This window comes from Leptopilina heterotoma, unplaced genomic scaffold, assembly GCF_015476425.1.
Source record: "Leptopilina heterotoma isolate Lh14 unplaced genomic scaffold, ASM1547642v1 Lhet_59, whole genome shotgun sequence".
In the NCBI taxonomy this organism is placed as follows: domain Eukaryota; kingdom Metazoa; phylum Arthropoda; class Insecta; order Hymenoptera; family Figitidae; genus Leptopilina; species Leptopilina heterotoma.
This window is the reverse complement of record NW_025111133.1, coordinates 1,902,880-1,919,509: the sequence shown is the minus strand read 5'-3', so window position 1 is coordinate 1,919,509 and position 16,630 is coordinate 1,902,880. Positions and strand designations below refer to the sequence as shown.

Sequence of the window (16,630 nt, the reverse complement as noted above, 5' to 3'; positions counted from 1 at the left end):
AAAATTATTAAAAATTAATATAGATTTATAGAAGGATTTTAGTTAAAAATTCTATAAAATAATAATTGAATTGAAATGATGAAAATAATTTTGAAGAAGTTACAGTAAAAATAAAAAAATATTTAAATAAATATTTTAATACAAAATGTCGATTTTATTACTTGAAGGGAAATTAAATTTGTCATTCAAAGTCTAGTTTGATAAAATAAATTCATTTTCGTTGAGTGAAAGAGATTTAGTTTTCTTTTAAAAAAAAACATATCGCTTTAAGGATAATTGAATTTGTCATTTAAACTCCAGTTGATAAAATAAAATTATTTTTGTTAATTGAAAAAAATTTAGTTTTCTTTCAAAAAAAGAAATATAAGGATAATGAAATTTGTCACAAAATGAATATTTAAATACAGAACTTTCGTTTTTATTCTGCCATACCCTCTCGTTACATTACATAAAACGATTAAACACTATCCTATCACTTGAAAGAATTATTATAATATTGCAAGGTTTTTTTTTTTGTCGAACCGTCGATCTTACTGAACGACGTGTCCATTATATAGAAAATATTATTTACAATATGTTATCCTCATTATTTCCACTTGAAAAAGGAATTATTTTTTTTTCTTGGATATATGTATTATTTTCAGATAAGTATTCATCGATACGCTGTACAGTCATATCCACTGAGTATTTAGTTTTTTTTTTATTCGACAGATAAAACCGACGGGACACTACTTTTATAAGCCGTAAAAGAAATCGATATTATTTTCTTTTTTCCATTCTCTCGCTTGATATTCATTCGCAACCGCTGTCGCATTTACGTTTTGGTACTCGCGACAAACAACGACTATATTGAGACGTTTTTTTTTAATTCACGTCTTTTGTGCATTTCTCCTTCTCACACTCATACATAATTTTTTTTATATATATATTTATGTATATATATAAATTACTATCTTAATTGATATAGTAGTACCAATACTAATGCGCTTCATCAACAAATACATCATCGTTTATTACATGTCACTATAATTTTTTTTTATGTATCATTCATATAGTACATTAATTTCTAGAAAAAGAACCATTCATTTCTTGTTATTATTTAGGTATTTACAGAGCAGTTTTTTTTCTTTTTTTAAATTGTAAACCGTAAGCTGTTAGTTTGTCTCAAAAATCAAGCAATCAAAATCAAAATACTCAGTTTTGTTTTAATTATTAATAATTATTAAAAATAAATAATTTAATAATTCAAGGTCTTTCTATTTAATTCACAATATCTGATTTTAAATATTATAATTAAGTTTGTATAGAAAGAATTAATAAATATCGGAAACTGTCTAAAATGTTTTCTTCGAAATCGGAGATAAGTTGTCAAGAAAGAGTATATTGTTTTTGACTGATTACACTTGTTATTTCGTTCATTTATCATTATTATTTTTTGCTTTCTTTGTCATTCTATAGTAATTTGTGCTAAACGACAATACCTTGACCAATACCTATCAATTCGCAGTTTATCGGTCTTCAATTTTTTTTATAAATTCATTTCGAATTATCGCTTTTCTTGCTACGGTACAACGTATAGCGCTTCAAATACTGGTAAAGTGTTATTTTTCATTTTTCTTTAAGTGACAAATCTTGAACCTTAAGAAATGTACGTATTACAAAAAATCTAAGTTATCCTTAACAGCATTTAAGCATCTTAAGTACCTGAATCTAACTTTGGAAAACTTTGTTGCTGTCTTACGATAAAATTTTTTATTACTTAATGCGTTTACAAGATTTTCTTTATTTTCATGTTCTTATCATATAAATGCGTTGGTACGACTAAGGAACGGCAAAAGGCCGCACTATCACCGCCAAATAAAATTTTCATCATATTTTTTTTTTCCTTTTCTCACTTCTCAAATATGATTTTTTTTGTTTTTAAGTCTTTGAAGTTCAAAAATACGCGTCTATTGACAAGTTTTTTTTTCTTCTTCTAAATTTTTTTTTCATTATTTAATGTACAGGAAGATAGTTGTCGCTCTTAATTTTTAGAAATAGCAAAAATCTCGCATTTTTACAACATTTAAACGCAAAAACGAGAAAAATGGCATTTTGCAAATCGACGGTGAAACCAACAAAAATAAGTAGAGAAAAAGCAAGGAAAGAATTGTATCAAAAAATAAGAAAAAACTACGAAAATTTAAATATGAAAATTTAAATATGAAATTTTTTCAATTTATAAATAAATATTCTTGATATAAAGTCAAACTTTTTGAACAATTCTTTTATTAGCACAAAAATTCATATAAAAAAGATTTAAAAATTATTTTGCAATTGAAATATTAATTACCCGATTTATTCAACTCGAGTATTTCTTTTTTTAGTCAAATCAATCAACATTTCGAGTTATTGATAAGTATTTTAATTCTATACGTAATTCTAATTTGAAGTACATCCAAAAAACATTTGTTTACAACTTTTTTTTTTCTTTGATTTCAACAAAAACAAATATTTACAGCTATAAAACGTATATAAATACCAATATATTGTAAATAGACTAACTATAATATATATATTTGTTTATATATATTTTTTTATTTATATATTAAATTTCAAACATTGCAAGTTTCACCGTCTTTGTTTTCACAAGTGGATACGGTAATTAAATGATTAACTGCAGGCATTCACACATCACAAGGGCACGTGGAAATATGATTATAAACATGATGTTTATTATTGTTGTAGTTGTTGTTTTTTTTTCTTTTTTTTTTCATTTTGTTTTTAAATCAGACAAAGCATTTGTACTAAAGTGCAGCGATGTAATATAATTTTTTTTAACGAGTTTATCTATGCAGTCTACAATAATGTACAAGTATGAATTTTTTTTATACATGCACTGTGTGTGACAATCAGGCCAGAAAAGACAAGTGATCCGACTCATTAATCATCGTCATAAATCATTCACGAATATATATTAAATAATACCGTTAATTAGAAAACTACAGTGTAAGTATCTCAGATTCGTTCCGAGCGAACGAAAAAAATGGCACGGAAAATAAAGATCACAAATTTACTTAAGATTTCCGTCTAAAAAAAGAGAAACTAGAAAAATAAAAATAAACCTTCACAAGTGGAAAGAATGAAGAAAAATGTTTTTACGAATTTTCTCTTTATGAAAATATTTACAATAAAGAAAATAATATTAATGAAAACAAGTTAACAGAATCCCTGAGGGTATACACTAAAGTCAAACTGTAGTTTCAAAATTAAATCGAAATACTTGATGATTTAAAAGTTTACACATAAATAAATAGAAAAATTATGAATGAAGAAATGATTTGAAAAAAAAGATGATGGTCTCGATTGAAAAACGGAATGTGTACGAAACATTTGATCTTTGGCCCGATTAATCTGTCGCAAAATTTTTATTTTTGCATCACATGATGGATGCTGCAGATAAGTTCCCTTTTTTCTTCTTTTTTAGGAAAAAAAATCGATTATTTCGCCTCTCTCTCTCTCTCTACATATTTTCATCCAACGAGCCTCACACCCTTTGACTAGATTGCATTTCTAAATGTTTCTTAATTAGTTGCATTTTTTTTCTTTTAAATTCTAATTCTGTCATTCACAAAATGATTCACACTATCACTAGAATTGTATTAACACCTAAAAGTAAAAGGATGACCTCTACTCTTATCAAGAATTCTAATAAATTGTTTTTTTTTCTTAAACCCTCGCGAGATAATAATATTCAACGTTATTTCTATTAATATTCAAAAAGGAGAATTTTCCATCCTTTAATTTAAAGAATTGTTTTCTCGAGAAATTTAAAAATTACGAGCACCGGGCATTTAATTACGATTATCATTATAATTCAAACTGAAATCAGAAAAAAATCACAAATTTGGGATAAATTAAAATCGTTCTCGATTTTAATTTATCCCAAATTTGTGATTTTTTTCGATCGAAATTTTCTGATTTCAGTTTTTTGAATTAAAAGATAAGTAAGAAATGTGTCGAATCAGAATACAAATGATCGGAGAATATTAAAATCAGAGTATAATTGCTAGGACTACCTTTTCTTGCCCAATTGCTTCGATGAAAGTCTCTTCTTCAGTTTGTGATCGAGCTTGACGGGTTTTTTCTTTGGCCTCTCGGGCGAGCCGTTGCAGCAGGCGCAGCCCTTCTTGACGTGGCCGCGAAGACTCGATCGCCTTGCCCGACAGTCGGGCTCGACTGACGTATTGTGATGACTCGTCTCGTCGTCGGATGGTTCGGATGCTTTGTCACTGATGACGTTCGCCTCGGCAATTGAGTCGGTTTTGAATCTCTTGGCGAGCATGTGCTTGGGATCGGCGCGATTCAGGACGACGCGCGCCGTCACATGTAACTTGTCCTTGGCCTTCAGGTAAGTACAATGATCGCTGGTGATTTTGACATTGCGCACCACGTCGTCGAGACCGTTCGTCATGGTATTATCCTCCGGTTGACTGTTGAGTGACTCATTAATACTCGAGTCGTCGTCCTCACTGCTCGATCTTGTCCTCTCCGACATTGGACTCTCCCAGGAGAGATATTCGGTCCTCGTGATTTTCGTGGTCGCACGTTTTTTGTTTGAATAGGTGTATTTGTGCGTTGAGAGCAATGGCCCGGCGATTGGCGAGAGAGGCGATGGAATTGTCACGTCGGCAGTGTTACTGCCGAGGAGCGTGAGACTCTCGTCCCCCGAACTTGTGATTGACGTGTTGTTGGTATTGACTTCAGCGGTTAGCGATTGAGTGTCGATGTCGATGTCGAGTTTGATATTCGACGGAGTGCTTGACAGACTACTGGGAGTGCCTTCCTTTGATCCACGTCTTGAATTCAATTTTGGCCTGGAAGTTGTATTATCTTTGGAAGAGTCGTTTTCAGTCGAGGGAATGTTTCCAGGCGACAATCGGGACAAGTCGGAATTACTGTTCGAAGCATCGTCCTGACTAAGATTGTCGAGACTGAGTCTCATGTGTTTCACTGGACTTACCACGTGTAACTCGTCGACTTTTTCGCGTTTTGCACGCTTCACAGTGTCCTTCAGTGTTCTCGTTCGTTGAACAACATTTCTCCTGCGTTCGTTCGCCTTGAGATCGGCAATTGGACTGGCGTCTCTACTGCCGCTCGACGAATCCAAGGATCGAAAGTAAGACGATCCGTAGGGTTTGATGCCAAGCGATTGACTGCAGGACGCGTCCTGCGAGGAATGATCAAACGACGGTGAATGATTGTTATCGAAAAGTAAATCGGCTTCGGGAAATAGATCACTAGTACTTGGCTCGTCGACTCCAAGATCCTCACACTCTTCGGACAAACTTTTTTGTAATTTCAATTCACGCTCTAGAGCCGCGTTCTTTCTTTCCGCTCGCTGTTGCAATAATTCCCTCTGACTTGGATGTGACTTTGCGAGACTATTTTTATTCGAATACTGTTGATACGTTTCGAGAGAATGATTAATGAAGTACTTTTTTGCATTCGGCTGGAAAACATTGCCACTGGCCAATTCGATGGTTTGATTTTTATTGATGATTTGCAGGACATTGTCCGTACTCTCCGAGTCCCTTGATGAAATTTTATAGGGTTCGATGTTTAAAGAGTTGTTCGACGTGGGAACATATCTCCAGGGTGTGTCGGGCGATGGTTTCCTGTCCGGTTCCCAGGCTTCTTGTAATCTTGCATTTCCACAGAGAATTCCATTTCCAATTTTTCCAGACGTGTCAATTGAATCGATTGATTGTCTTATTGGTGATTGTTGACTGTCGGAACTGCTTGGACCACCAGTCATAAGAAATTGCGTCGCATTCTCCAAGTTGCTCACCTGTTTGCTCACAGAAGACATTGTTGTACCCGGTTCTAAAAAAGATAAAATTGTTAAAATCCAAAGTTAAGAATTAACAAAAAAAGTGCTACAATTTTAATAAAAAAAACTCAAGCTTATCTAAATCGAGGATTTTAGTAAAAAATTAAAAACTTGATCAAAATAATTTTAAAAAACGTCTTTAGAAAATAATTTCTCTAATCATGCTTTCTAAACTAAAATCCTCAATTTAAAAGTTTTCAAATAAGTACCAAACAGCTAAAAAAAATTTATACATCATAATCGAATTGTCAACTTTTTTTTTGTAATTTCCATCATTTTCCAATGTTTTAAAGCTCTTTAAATGTTTCAAATATGTTTCTTCAAATGCTTGAAAATATGCTTCTAAATTTCATTAATATTAAATATGTAAATTTCTTTCAATTAGATTCCAGAATTTGTTAAATTTTTAAAAATTAATTTATTCATTGTCAGGAGAAAAACAAATAAAGTCAACCACTCGATTTGAGACTTATGTAAAACTAGTTTTCTTTCTATGAGAATATTTGCATGTAAACAATGAATACATCTAAACATAATGATTAAAGCAGGCTGCAAACATGTAAATAAATGTAAAAATAATCAAGAACAACGCAATTACACGTGGAAACATAAAAAATGAGATGAGTTTCCATAAAATGTCAAAATAACAATGAAAACTTAAAAATTACTACATAAAATGAAATTAAGGAAAGAATTCGACAAACTCCATACTTTCGGATTTCCTTTTTTAAGAGAAATTAATTCAAATATTTAATTAAAATTTTAAAATAGTTATTTTTTATCTTTTTGAAATGAACATTTATTTAAAGATTAAATTTCTTTTTACTGAAGAATACAAAAGTTGGGCTAAGTTTTACTCCCATTATTTATCGAATTCTTTCTTAATTGCAGGCGATAAATAATGTCGATTAATCAACAAAATAAGCAACATTTATTTACTCTTTTGATAGCTGTAAAAAATCCTGAAGAAAAGCTCCAATTTACTAAAGAAATGGAAGATGAATATTTTTTTCTAATTTATTTTGTAATAAATATTGCAATAAAATAACAAAAACACAATTCTTCATAAATCAAGTGAAAAGTGAAATTCTTTAAAAAATAAAAAATTTATTTTAATGAAATTGAACAAAATTTCCAATTGTTTCAATTTTTGAAAATTATATTAGGAAATTCCACTATTCTTGAAAAAATGTTCAGTATAATTTTTCAGAAAACTTATTATTCTTATATAACTTATATTATTATTGAAATAAACTAGATTATTTTCAAAAGAATTTAATTATTTACAAAAACTGTAATAACATTTTTTTTAAGAATTTAATTAGGATTTTAAAAACTTTTAATAAAATTCTTCGCAAGAATTCAATTATTCACATTAATAATAAAAATCTTGGCAACAATTCAATTATTTACAAAAATAATAAAATTTTTCGTAGGAATTCAATTATTTTAAAATTTTTAGATAAAATTCTTTGTAATAATTCAATGATTTTCATAAATAATTCGAATTCATAAAAAAATTCATAAATAATTTGAAGAAATTCAATTATTTTCAAATTTTCTGATAACATTTTTTGCAATAATTCAATGATGTTCATAATTATAAAATTGAAAACAATTAAAAAGTTAGGAAATTTGATGAAAATTGTATTAAAAATAATTAAATTTTAGCGAAGCATTTTATTGTTTATAAAAATAATTGAATTGTTTCCAAGGATTTTATTAAAAAGTTTTTAATTTTCAATCTGAAATTATTTAAAAATTGAATTTACCAAAATAAAAGAAAAGAATTGAAATAAATAAAAAATAATAAAAAATAATTCAATCAATTTTTAAAAAATGAAGTATTTATATTAGAAAAAAATCTTCAGTTTCTGTCATTGAAATACAATAAAAAAACAAACAAAATGTGCGCAAAATATAAATCGCTGAAAAAAAGTGATACATATTAAACAAAAAAATCGCCAAATCTGAAAAACAAAATAAATTAGCCAAAAAATCAAACTACATAAAAATGTAATTTTTCTCTAAGCGAATCGTGCAAAAAAAGTTGATCTAATCGCATAGAAAAAAAACTCAAGCTACAAATCAAGCTCTTCCTTCCTTTTTTTTTTTTGCCAAAAATGAATGTAACGCAAAAAAAAGTTTGCAGTCCATCGAATAAAAATGTAACACACAAGCGAATTTTCCATTTCTGTCATTTCTCAATAGACACCATTTTTTTTTTATTCTTACCGAGTTTAATATTAGCCTGTAGCGGTGTTGTAATTGCGCTTGTAACCGCATTATTTCCAGCAATTAAAATCCTTGGAATATTCTCAGACAAACTTGTTGTTGTATCATCAATTTTTCTCTTAACAGTTTTAGGTGAAATAATTTTATCACTACCAGAAATTTCCGTCGCTACTTCTTTACTTTGATGTGTTGAATTAATAACAGAAACTTCAGTTGGCGTTGCATAAGCCAATGCAATTGTAGCATTCTGTATGGAGACACTTTTCCCCTCCGTCGTCGAATTATCGTGATTTCTTTTTTCCTGATTATTTACACTCGACGCTAAGCATACAACACTCTCGGTTTTAATTTCGCCTGGTGTGGATAATTTTGCGATGGTTGAGTTAAAAAATCGTGCGCCTTGCAGTGGATTACTGGTTATAACACCGCCCACATCGGTTAAATTTCTTTGAATGAGACCAATTGTCTTATTCACCAAAATTGTATTCTGAGTTGTGGTTTCTTTCAACTCATTGCTTTTCTCGATAGAGTCGGTGGTGAATTGAGCTGGGCTTTGAGGAATGACAATTGTTGCACTCTGCGTGTTTTGATTTGTCAATGATTGGAGAGTGGGAATTTTCACTTGTTTTACTTGAGTTGGTTGGGATATTAGTTTACCCTGATTGAGGAAACTTTGGAGAACGAGGGCATTTGAGACGCCGCTGGTTCCGGTTGTACGTACGGTCGCTGGGACTGTTGCTAATAATTTCGAACCTCCGGAGACTATGGTAAATTGCTGGGCACCTTTCATTAAATTCATTGGTAAAATTTGGTAGTTACCTGACATGAGAACGGCTGTGCTACCCATTTTCCCGGTGACGGACGCTAGAGCCTCGGAAACGCTCACGGAGCCGGCTTGAACGGATTCTTGAACGATGACGGCGCGCTGGCCGCCGGTGCTCGGCTCGGTGAATATGAGGTTCCGCCTCTTGATCGATTGGTTGAGTTCGACGCCGTCGTTGGAGTCGGTGGTGGTGCGATTCTCGGGGGTCGAGTCGTTGGCTGCTGTTGAGGGTTCGTCGGGGGTGGTGAAGCCGGCTGGACTGTCTTGCACTTGGGCGATGCCGCTGGAGGAGTCTTCGCTGCCCATTGTTCGGCCGAGGTCCTCGGCGCTGGGGCTGAGTTCGGAGGATTGTTGACCGGATGATTTGGATTTGCCGGAGCTGGACTTCTTTCGTTTTGATGATTGACTAGGATTTGTGGGTGGATTGGAGCGTCTTCGGGGCGCTGGTTTGTTGTTGAGATCGGGAGAGTTGCGGAGTTGTTCGGCGTATTGGGTGAGGATGGCGTAGATTCTTTGCGCTGTTTTCTCGTCCTCTTGGGGCTTTTGCTGGGGCTTTGGTATCGGCGAGGCCTTTGCCGTGTTGGTGGCGCTTGTTTTGACAGTCTTTGGGGTGGATTTTTTCGAGGACTTTGGAGAAGCGGTGGGCGGTGTTTTGCCGGATGGGATTGGAGTTGGTGCGGGAGCGGGAGTGACGCAGGGACTGGAGGAGCTCTGGGAGGTGACGCTGAGGGCGGGAGAGGCGGCGGGTTGACAGTAGCTCGTCACTACGACGACGGGAGTGGAGTTGGTGACTTTCGGAGGCGTTGAGGTTTGGTTGACGTAGGCGAGTGAGACTTTTTGGGAGAAGGAGTCGGGGAAGGTGACGGTGTTGCCGTTGCTGAATTTCGAACTGTTGGCGGCTTGGGTCGGGATGAGGAGTTGTTGAGTCAGAGTGCTGACCGAGGCTTGCTGAGTTGGTTTCGTTTGGGTCAGCTGGGGACTCGGCGCGGTTTGAGTTTGGGTCTGAACGGTGGTGGTGGTTGTGTTCTGGTTCTGCGGTTGGATCGTGCTGCGCTCCTTGACTTGCTCGAGGACACTCTCGAATTCGCGGAGTTGCTCCAGGGTGGTTGAGCTGACCTGGTTCGGAACGTCGATGGGAGCGTTGATGAGCGTCTCGGGCCTGACGGTCGGCTGCGGCATTCTTGGAGTGGCGAGCACCGCCTGGATGGTGCCGATGTTCTGCTGCCGGATCGGCGCCCTGATGATGTTGAGCTTGACGACTGGCGTTCGGTTTCCGGTTAGTGAATTGGTGGGCGTGATGATATTGAGCTGGCTGGGATTCGTGGTGGATATGGTTACGGGTATTTTGTGGGTGTAGATTACACCGGAAGAAGCGTTATGCATGCTTTGGACGAGTTGGGTGAGGGTTTGGGTAGCAGTGGGAGTGGTGGTGCTGCTGGCTGACGAACTCTGAACGATGTTTAGTATTTGGCGACCAGTGGAAACTTGGAGGTTCGGAACGCCGGCGATGGACTGTATGCTGAGTCCGGCGTTGGCCTGGGTGCTCGGCACCGACGTCTGAACGGCTTTGGAGAGATTGGTGGCCTTCTGCACGCTCGTTGGTTGCGTGATGGTTTCGGTCGTGGAAGATGCGGCAACTGTCGTGGTGTCAGTCGATAGAGTGTAAATGGTTTTCCCGAAGGCGTGCTGGAATTTCGGCAGGCCGGTGTTGACTCCGGCTTGAGAAGTGGCCTTGATGGGCGCGAGCCTGTCGAAGGTGTTCCGATTGACGACAATTGACGAGTCGGCGGAGCGCTGCAATTGCCTTGAGAAGCCGACGGTTCCGTCGTCGAGGTTTTGCAGTGCCAGGACACTTCTCTGGTTGGTGAGAATATTCGGATTGACGGAGGCAAGCTGGTAGGTGCCGTCGGGTTTGCAGACAATTTGTATTTGCTCGGAGCCGATGGGCACGGTCGTGGCCGTTGTGGTTGAGGGTGAAGGTGACTTTTTCGGAGACTGACTCTGAGCGGAACGTTGGTTGTTAATTGTTCGAGGACTGTCGGGCTCAAGAGTTGAGGCGTTGATCGAGTCGGTGGGAGAAGCGTCCGGAGGTTGATTAGCCTCGTCCCCGACGTCGTGCACGGACGACGACCTGGGCGGAGGGGTCTGACCTGCCGGACTCATTCCAACGCCACTGTCGTGTCCACCCGAGGACGGTGTGCCGGGCAACTGAATGTTGCCTGTATTGCTGGAGGTGCGATTTCTCGGCGGCGTGTTTCCGCTATTTCCTGACACGGTGTTGGGACTCGGTGGAATATTTCTCGAAAGTTGTACGACGTTGACAGTGGATTGCACTCTTGGAGGAACCATCATGTCTAACGAATTCAGCCCGGGAACATTTTTCGCCAGTATATCAGAGTCCCTAACTGCCTGCGCAAGAATATCGAACTTGGTCTTACCCAAGTTGGACTTGACGGAACAACCATCCATAGATCCCGCGTTGCTGTTGACACGTCCATTTCTCTGCTTCTGGAATGCCACCATATTCTTGTTCTGATGGAAAGGTATTGCTTTCTGAATGTTCATCAGCTTGCTCGTAAGATCGTTTCCGTTGAACTGTTTCTTTGCTGGTTTCCGTTTTCCTTGGACATCATCGGTTCTAGTGAGAACAATCTTTGGATTAAGATTCAATGTACTGAGCATTGGTGCATATTTCGTGGGACTGTTTGAATTATCGTTAATATTATTATTATCTTTACTTTTGTTCAATAAATTTTTCTGCAATATTTGCGAAAGCCTCGGCTTTTTACTATTCTTCGGCCTAAACATTCTCAGTGATTTCAAAACAGCAGGGTCACTCCGTTTCTCAGTTATAATAAGAGGAGCCGCTGCAGTGTAACTAGAACCTTTAATTGTTTCTCTTTTGTTTTCATCAAGATCGGCCGAGAAGAGGGTAATAATGTCATTGCTGCTGACATCCGAACCACTCACATCTTCCGCGGGATGTCGCATTGCTTCATTGACGAGCATATGAAAATGCGAAACCGTATCCAGAGTTAATTTCGATTTTCCACGTTGTTTACTCTGTTCATTGCCACACGGTTTATTCGACTTTTTCGCAACTGGCCTAAATCCATCGCTGCCTAAACTATCAGTTTGACTATCTTGAGTATTTGTATCACTATCTGATACTGACAAGGTTCTATTTATAAAATGTTTTGGTTTATTTTCAGTACTATCATAATCACTTTCCGACGATACGACGCGATGGACTTTTCTCGGTCTTCCACGCCTCCGGACTGGAACAACGCACTCACTTTCGGAATCAGTCGTGTCGTCCAGACTGCGTCGAGCTGTAGTCCTCTTGTAGTTTCCTGCTGGTTGAAAACTTCCAAATTGTTCCGACGAATCCGAAGGAATGTCGGCCCATTGCTCGTAGCCTTTCTCAATGCCAAAAAATTCATCTTTCGATTCATCTTCCGTCGGCCAATCTTTAAATTGTGAATAATCGATATTGAGATATTTCAGTTCTTTATTTGTATTGCGCATTTCTTCAGCATTCTCGAGATACCTCTCGCAAAGATTATTCAACTCATTCCAATCCAAAACCCAACTGAGCATATGATATCTTGGACTACTAAGAACTACTGCAAGATCATCACAAAGTTGCGGCGATAATCCTAATTTCTCCGCATCTAGTACTTGATTTGGCACAGTTTTCTCGTCGTAATTGGCCGAACCCGTAACGGCATCACCTTTAATTAAAATCAAAGCGTCCAGTGTTCTCTCCACGTTATTTATCTCAGGCGATGTTGGAGTAGGTTCAATTCCAGTGAATTCACCACAATTGAAACATAATTCACCGATAGGTCCATTTAATGATGGATCTCTTTTTGGATGTAAAGTACAATTTTCGACTTTTATCCCCTCAGTTTTAATGGTTGTCGTGAGAAGAGTTTTAAGTATCTCGTCTGTATTCTGGAAGCTCTTGCTCGATTCACTTTGAAGTTCAATATTTTTCCTTATTGTTTGAGTAGCAGTAGTAGATGCACACATCGAGGACAATGTTAAATTTTCCACATTACCATCCAAATTTGTTGTACTAAAATCGCCCACTGTAGAAATATCTTTTCTCTCATTCACATTATTTATCGAGCTATTTGACATGTTTTGAAACCTCTTAATCTCTTCATCCTCTCCATTTACATCGATTTCCTTTTTAATTTTCCCACAAGCAATAGCAATTTCTTTTATTCTATCGTAACATTCTCTTGTGGGATTTAATGAAAATGCCGTTAGTACACATTCCCTGGCAATGCCAATATTACTAACAACAAAATCGGCTAATTTTAAAAATTGCACACTTAATCGCTTTGCTGTTTCACGAGCTTTTTCCTTGTCTGCTTTTGTTTTCTGACTTTCCAATTCGTTCATATCCGTGGTCAATGCTCTAATGTAAAGTTCAATCACGAGAGGTTTTACACTCACTCCAAACTGGAATAAGAAATACCGAATTAGAAAAATCATGCTTAATAAATGAAATAAAGTAGGAAATTTGAAAACTTACGTGCTTCATCAGTACTGTGCACAAAATATAAATATGCTGAGCACTTTCCGCGGGTTCTATTAATTTTCGAATCATTCCAGGTAAAGTGGATGCAGTTTCTTTTAATTTCGAATGTAACAATGCCCAGGAGTTTAAAATTTGCTCGAGTGTATTTGCACCGGTATCGGATACAGGACGAACCATTCCAACGGTCACGAGATATTGTACGACCAATTCGGCAGCTTTTGCAGAATTTTTCCAAACTCTTGCCTTTCCGTATTTTGTTGGTTTCTCGCCGCTGAGTCGTTGAACAAGTTCGAGTCCATCTTCAAGGTTCATTAATTTTAACTGTTGATGAAGAAAATTAACATTAGTATTTTATCATTATAGTTGAATAATTTTGAAAAAGAAAGTTTGTTTCGAGACTCACTTGAGCGAAAATGTCTTGCGTGCGTTTCAATTTGAACAAGAGGACAATGTACACATCAATCATATATTGAACATGATGGAGTTCAGAAGCAGAACGTAGAGCTTCGCTTCTACTCAGCGATCGGACACAAGCTGCTGCGAGATTAACCGCTATGTCCTCACAGCGGTCTTCGCAAAGTATCTTTAACCTCATTGTCAATAACTCGCCTTTTTCCGAACAACAGAACTCTGAAAATTTAAAAACATGAGTACCAGAGTCGTAAATGGAGAATTTTTGTTGATATTGTCAAGTAATTACCTTCTTCATGTTCGCCATCCGGTTGCCCGTTAAGTATTTTCTCGAGGGCAGGGTTCGACCAAGGATTGTGCACCAAATCGACTAATGTTGTGCACCTGGATGCGAGGTGGTTCTCCAGGTTTTCCGCGCACCTTTTTAACGTTACACTGAGGTGCGTCTTTGTTGCATTCTGCAATTTTGGCCATTCCCCACGCAATACCAATTTCAGCGTATGTCTGCAATAAAATCCATTTTCTCATTAATATCTTTAATGATTGCTTTCTACTTAATATATTCGATAAATCGATTTAATATGCAAATATTATTAATTAAAGGCAAATAAAATTAAAATAGTTTCAAAGAGCAGAGTTTGCAAAAACAATAATTTATCATTTATTCTCTCCTGAATCTATAGAAGAAAATAATGAATATTAATATTTCGAATGCAACGAGATAAATCAATTGAAAAAAATGCTCTTTATTCTTTTAGAATAAAATTTAGAACGTCTTTTAGAGCGTGAAACTTGATTTAAAAAAGTAAATTTAATTAAAAATATAATACTGACTTGTGGGCCCATTCTATGAGAGCCTGAATTGTATCTGGGGATGCCGCAGGAATAAAATTGGTGACATGTTCCCAGGCGGACAAAAGTGCATTCACCTTGTCGCCGTATTTCTTTTTGCTGTCACTCAATGTTGCTTCAAGCCCCTGAAACCAATAAATCGTCCACAAATTTAGCACAGAACAAATATAATTTCATTTTACATAATGAGTAAAAAGTAAAAAAACTTTCATTTTCAAAGCACGTGACATTCACGTCTCTTCCATAAATTACAAAAACAATTTACTTTCTGTATTTAGAAAATTTAATCAAAAATAAAATTTGGAAAAACTTTTTTTTAAATTGAGGCAAAAATAATAGCGCCACGAGAGAAATAATAACACAATAGATTTTTTACTTATTTAACTTGAGACGAATAAATAATAATCGTAATTATAAATAAGAATAAGAAAAGTGTTTTTGGGAATAAAGATTTGAAGGTTAGGTTTCTTATTTTTACAGTCAGGATAAAATAAAACCAAATCCTCGAGATAATTTACTCAAATCGTACAATAAATGTTTATAAACATTGCATCAGAAATGAAAAATATATCTAAAGTTATTATTTTTTGGAAAAATAAACTAAACGTGAATACAAATACTAGGTTATGTTTCAGTCGAAAATAAATATTTTTCTCCAAACTGAAATCAATCATAAAATTACGAAGGAATAAAAACGAAAAATAAAACAAATTTTTTAAAAAATAAAATTTTCAAAACATGTGCCAAAAAATAAATTATGAAAATTTCACTTTGCACAAAAAGTACGAATATCAAGAAAGAATATTTCCGAGAATAAAAGACCTCTCAATTATTTTTTTTTTTGAGAAAAATAAGAAAATAACTTTTTTCCAAAAGCCAAAAAAAAACAGAATGTTTATTTTGACGCCATTTTTGTATGCACCCATTAAAACGTAAATATAACAAATTTTTGTTGTCATTAAAATTGACAGAATTCACTTACTTTTCGTATTATTATGATAGACATATTTTATTCATTTGTAGTAATTTACAATAATCTTGATAAGTAAATTTTTGATATTGTAAAGATTTGGAAAACATAACGTATACACACGACACGAGGGTTAAAAAAAATTGAGGGTTACTTCAAAATGACAGGATCATTCGACTATATATGCGTGTGTGTGCATATGAAAAATGCCACGAGCTGCTGCCACCTGCCGTGTAAAATTTGTAATATTTTAAAGGAAACCGGAAGTATCCCGTGGCTTTTAAATATTAAAGGGTTAATTTTAATTGGAATTTAATTTTTCTCTCTTTTTTATTTTTTCTTTCTTTTTTATTACAAATAATGTTATTTAACAATTAATTTTAAAAAAAGTCTTCTTTTGCAAAAAGAAAAAAATAATTTTTATTCTTTAGTATTAAATGATGTTAAAAAAAATGGTTTGTATTAATTTTTTTTAATCAAAATAAAAAAGTTTCCCTGTAATTGGTACTTTATAGGCAAAGATGAAACAGTTCTTTTATAAATTCGAAAAGTTTACTTTGAAAACAAGTTACACGGTTCTGCCTGGAAATTCAAGTAGTACTTAAAGGATGCGTTTCAATTTTGCTCAAAAGTTTTGGTAACAAGTTTCAGTAATTTGGGAAATTAATTTCCTAAACACATATATGTATTGCATATGTAATTTACATTAGGGGAAAATTCATTTCACCTTTATGAGCGGGAGGCAGAGTGACATTTTGTCTATTATTTTTATTACAAAAATATTTTTTACTATTGAAATAATTTTCTTTATTATTAAAAAATAATAAAATTTATTATTAAAAAAATTATTTAAAAAATTATTACTTTTTTGTGAAGCTTTTTGTCTTCTTGTCAATTTGTGTAAATAAAAGTAAA

At 35.0% G+C, this 16,630-nt stretch overlaps 1 protein-coding gene across 1 annotated transcript; it reads right to left on the bottom strand.

Moving 5' to 3' along the window:
- Positions 1-396: 396 nt before the first annotated feature.
- Positions 397-15,898, bottom strand: LOC122508929. Its single transcript, XM_043622599.1, has 8 exons — positions 15,728-15,898; positions 14,728-14,870; positions 14,183-14,397; positions 13,886-14,112; positions 13,477-13,803; positions 8,108-13,403; positions 3,952-5,865; positions 397-3,884 (listed from the first exon to the last, which is right to left on the bottom strand). Exons 1-7 carry the CDS (start codon positions 15,749-15,751, stop codon positions 4,055-4,057), a joined length of 8,043 nt encoding a protein of 2,680 aa, XP_043478534.1. The 5' UTR covers positions 15,752-15,898; the 3' UTR covers positions 397-3,884; positions 3,952-4,054.
- Between the last annotated feature and the right edge of the window lie 732 nt (positions 15,899-16,630).

What these genes read in the sequence shown, in the direction of transcription:
- LOC122508929 (XM_043622599.1), bottom strand. Translation starts at nt 15,751, where the DNA reads ATGTCTATCATAATAATACGAAAA. An exon ending in CTATCATAATAATACGAAAA is followed by an intron (nt 14,871 to 15,727) that starts GTAAGTGAATTC and finishes TATTGGTTTCAG; the next exon opens with GGGCTTGAAGCAACATTGAG. An exon ending in GCACAGTACTGATGAAGCAC is followed by an intron (nt 13,404 to 13,476) that starts GTAAGTTTTCAA and finishes TTCTTATTCCAG; the next exon opens with TTTGGAGTGAGTGTAAAACC.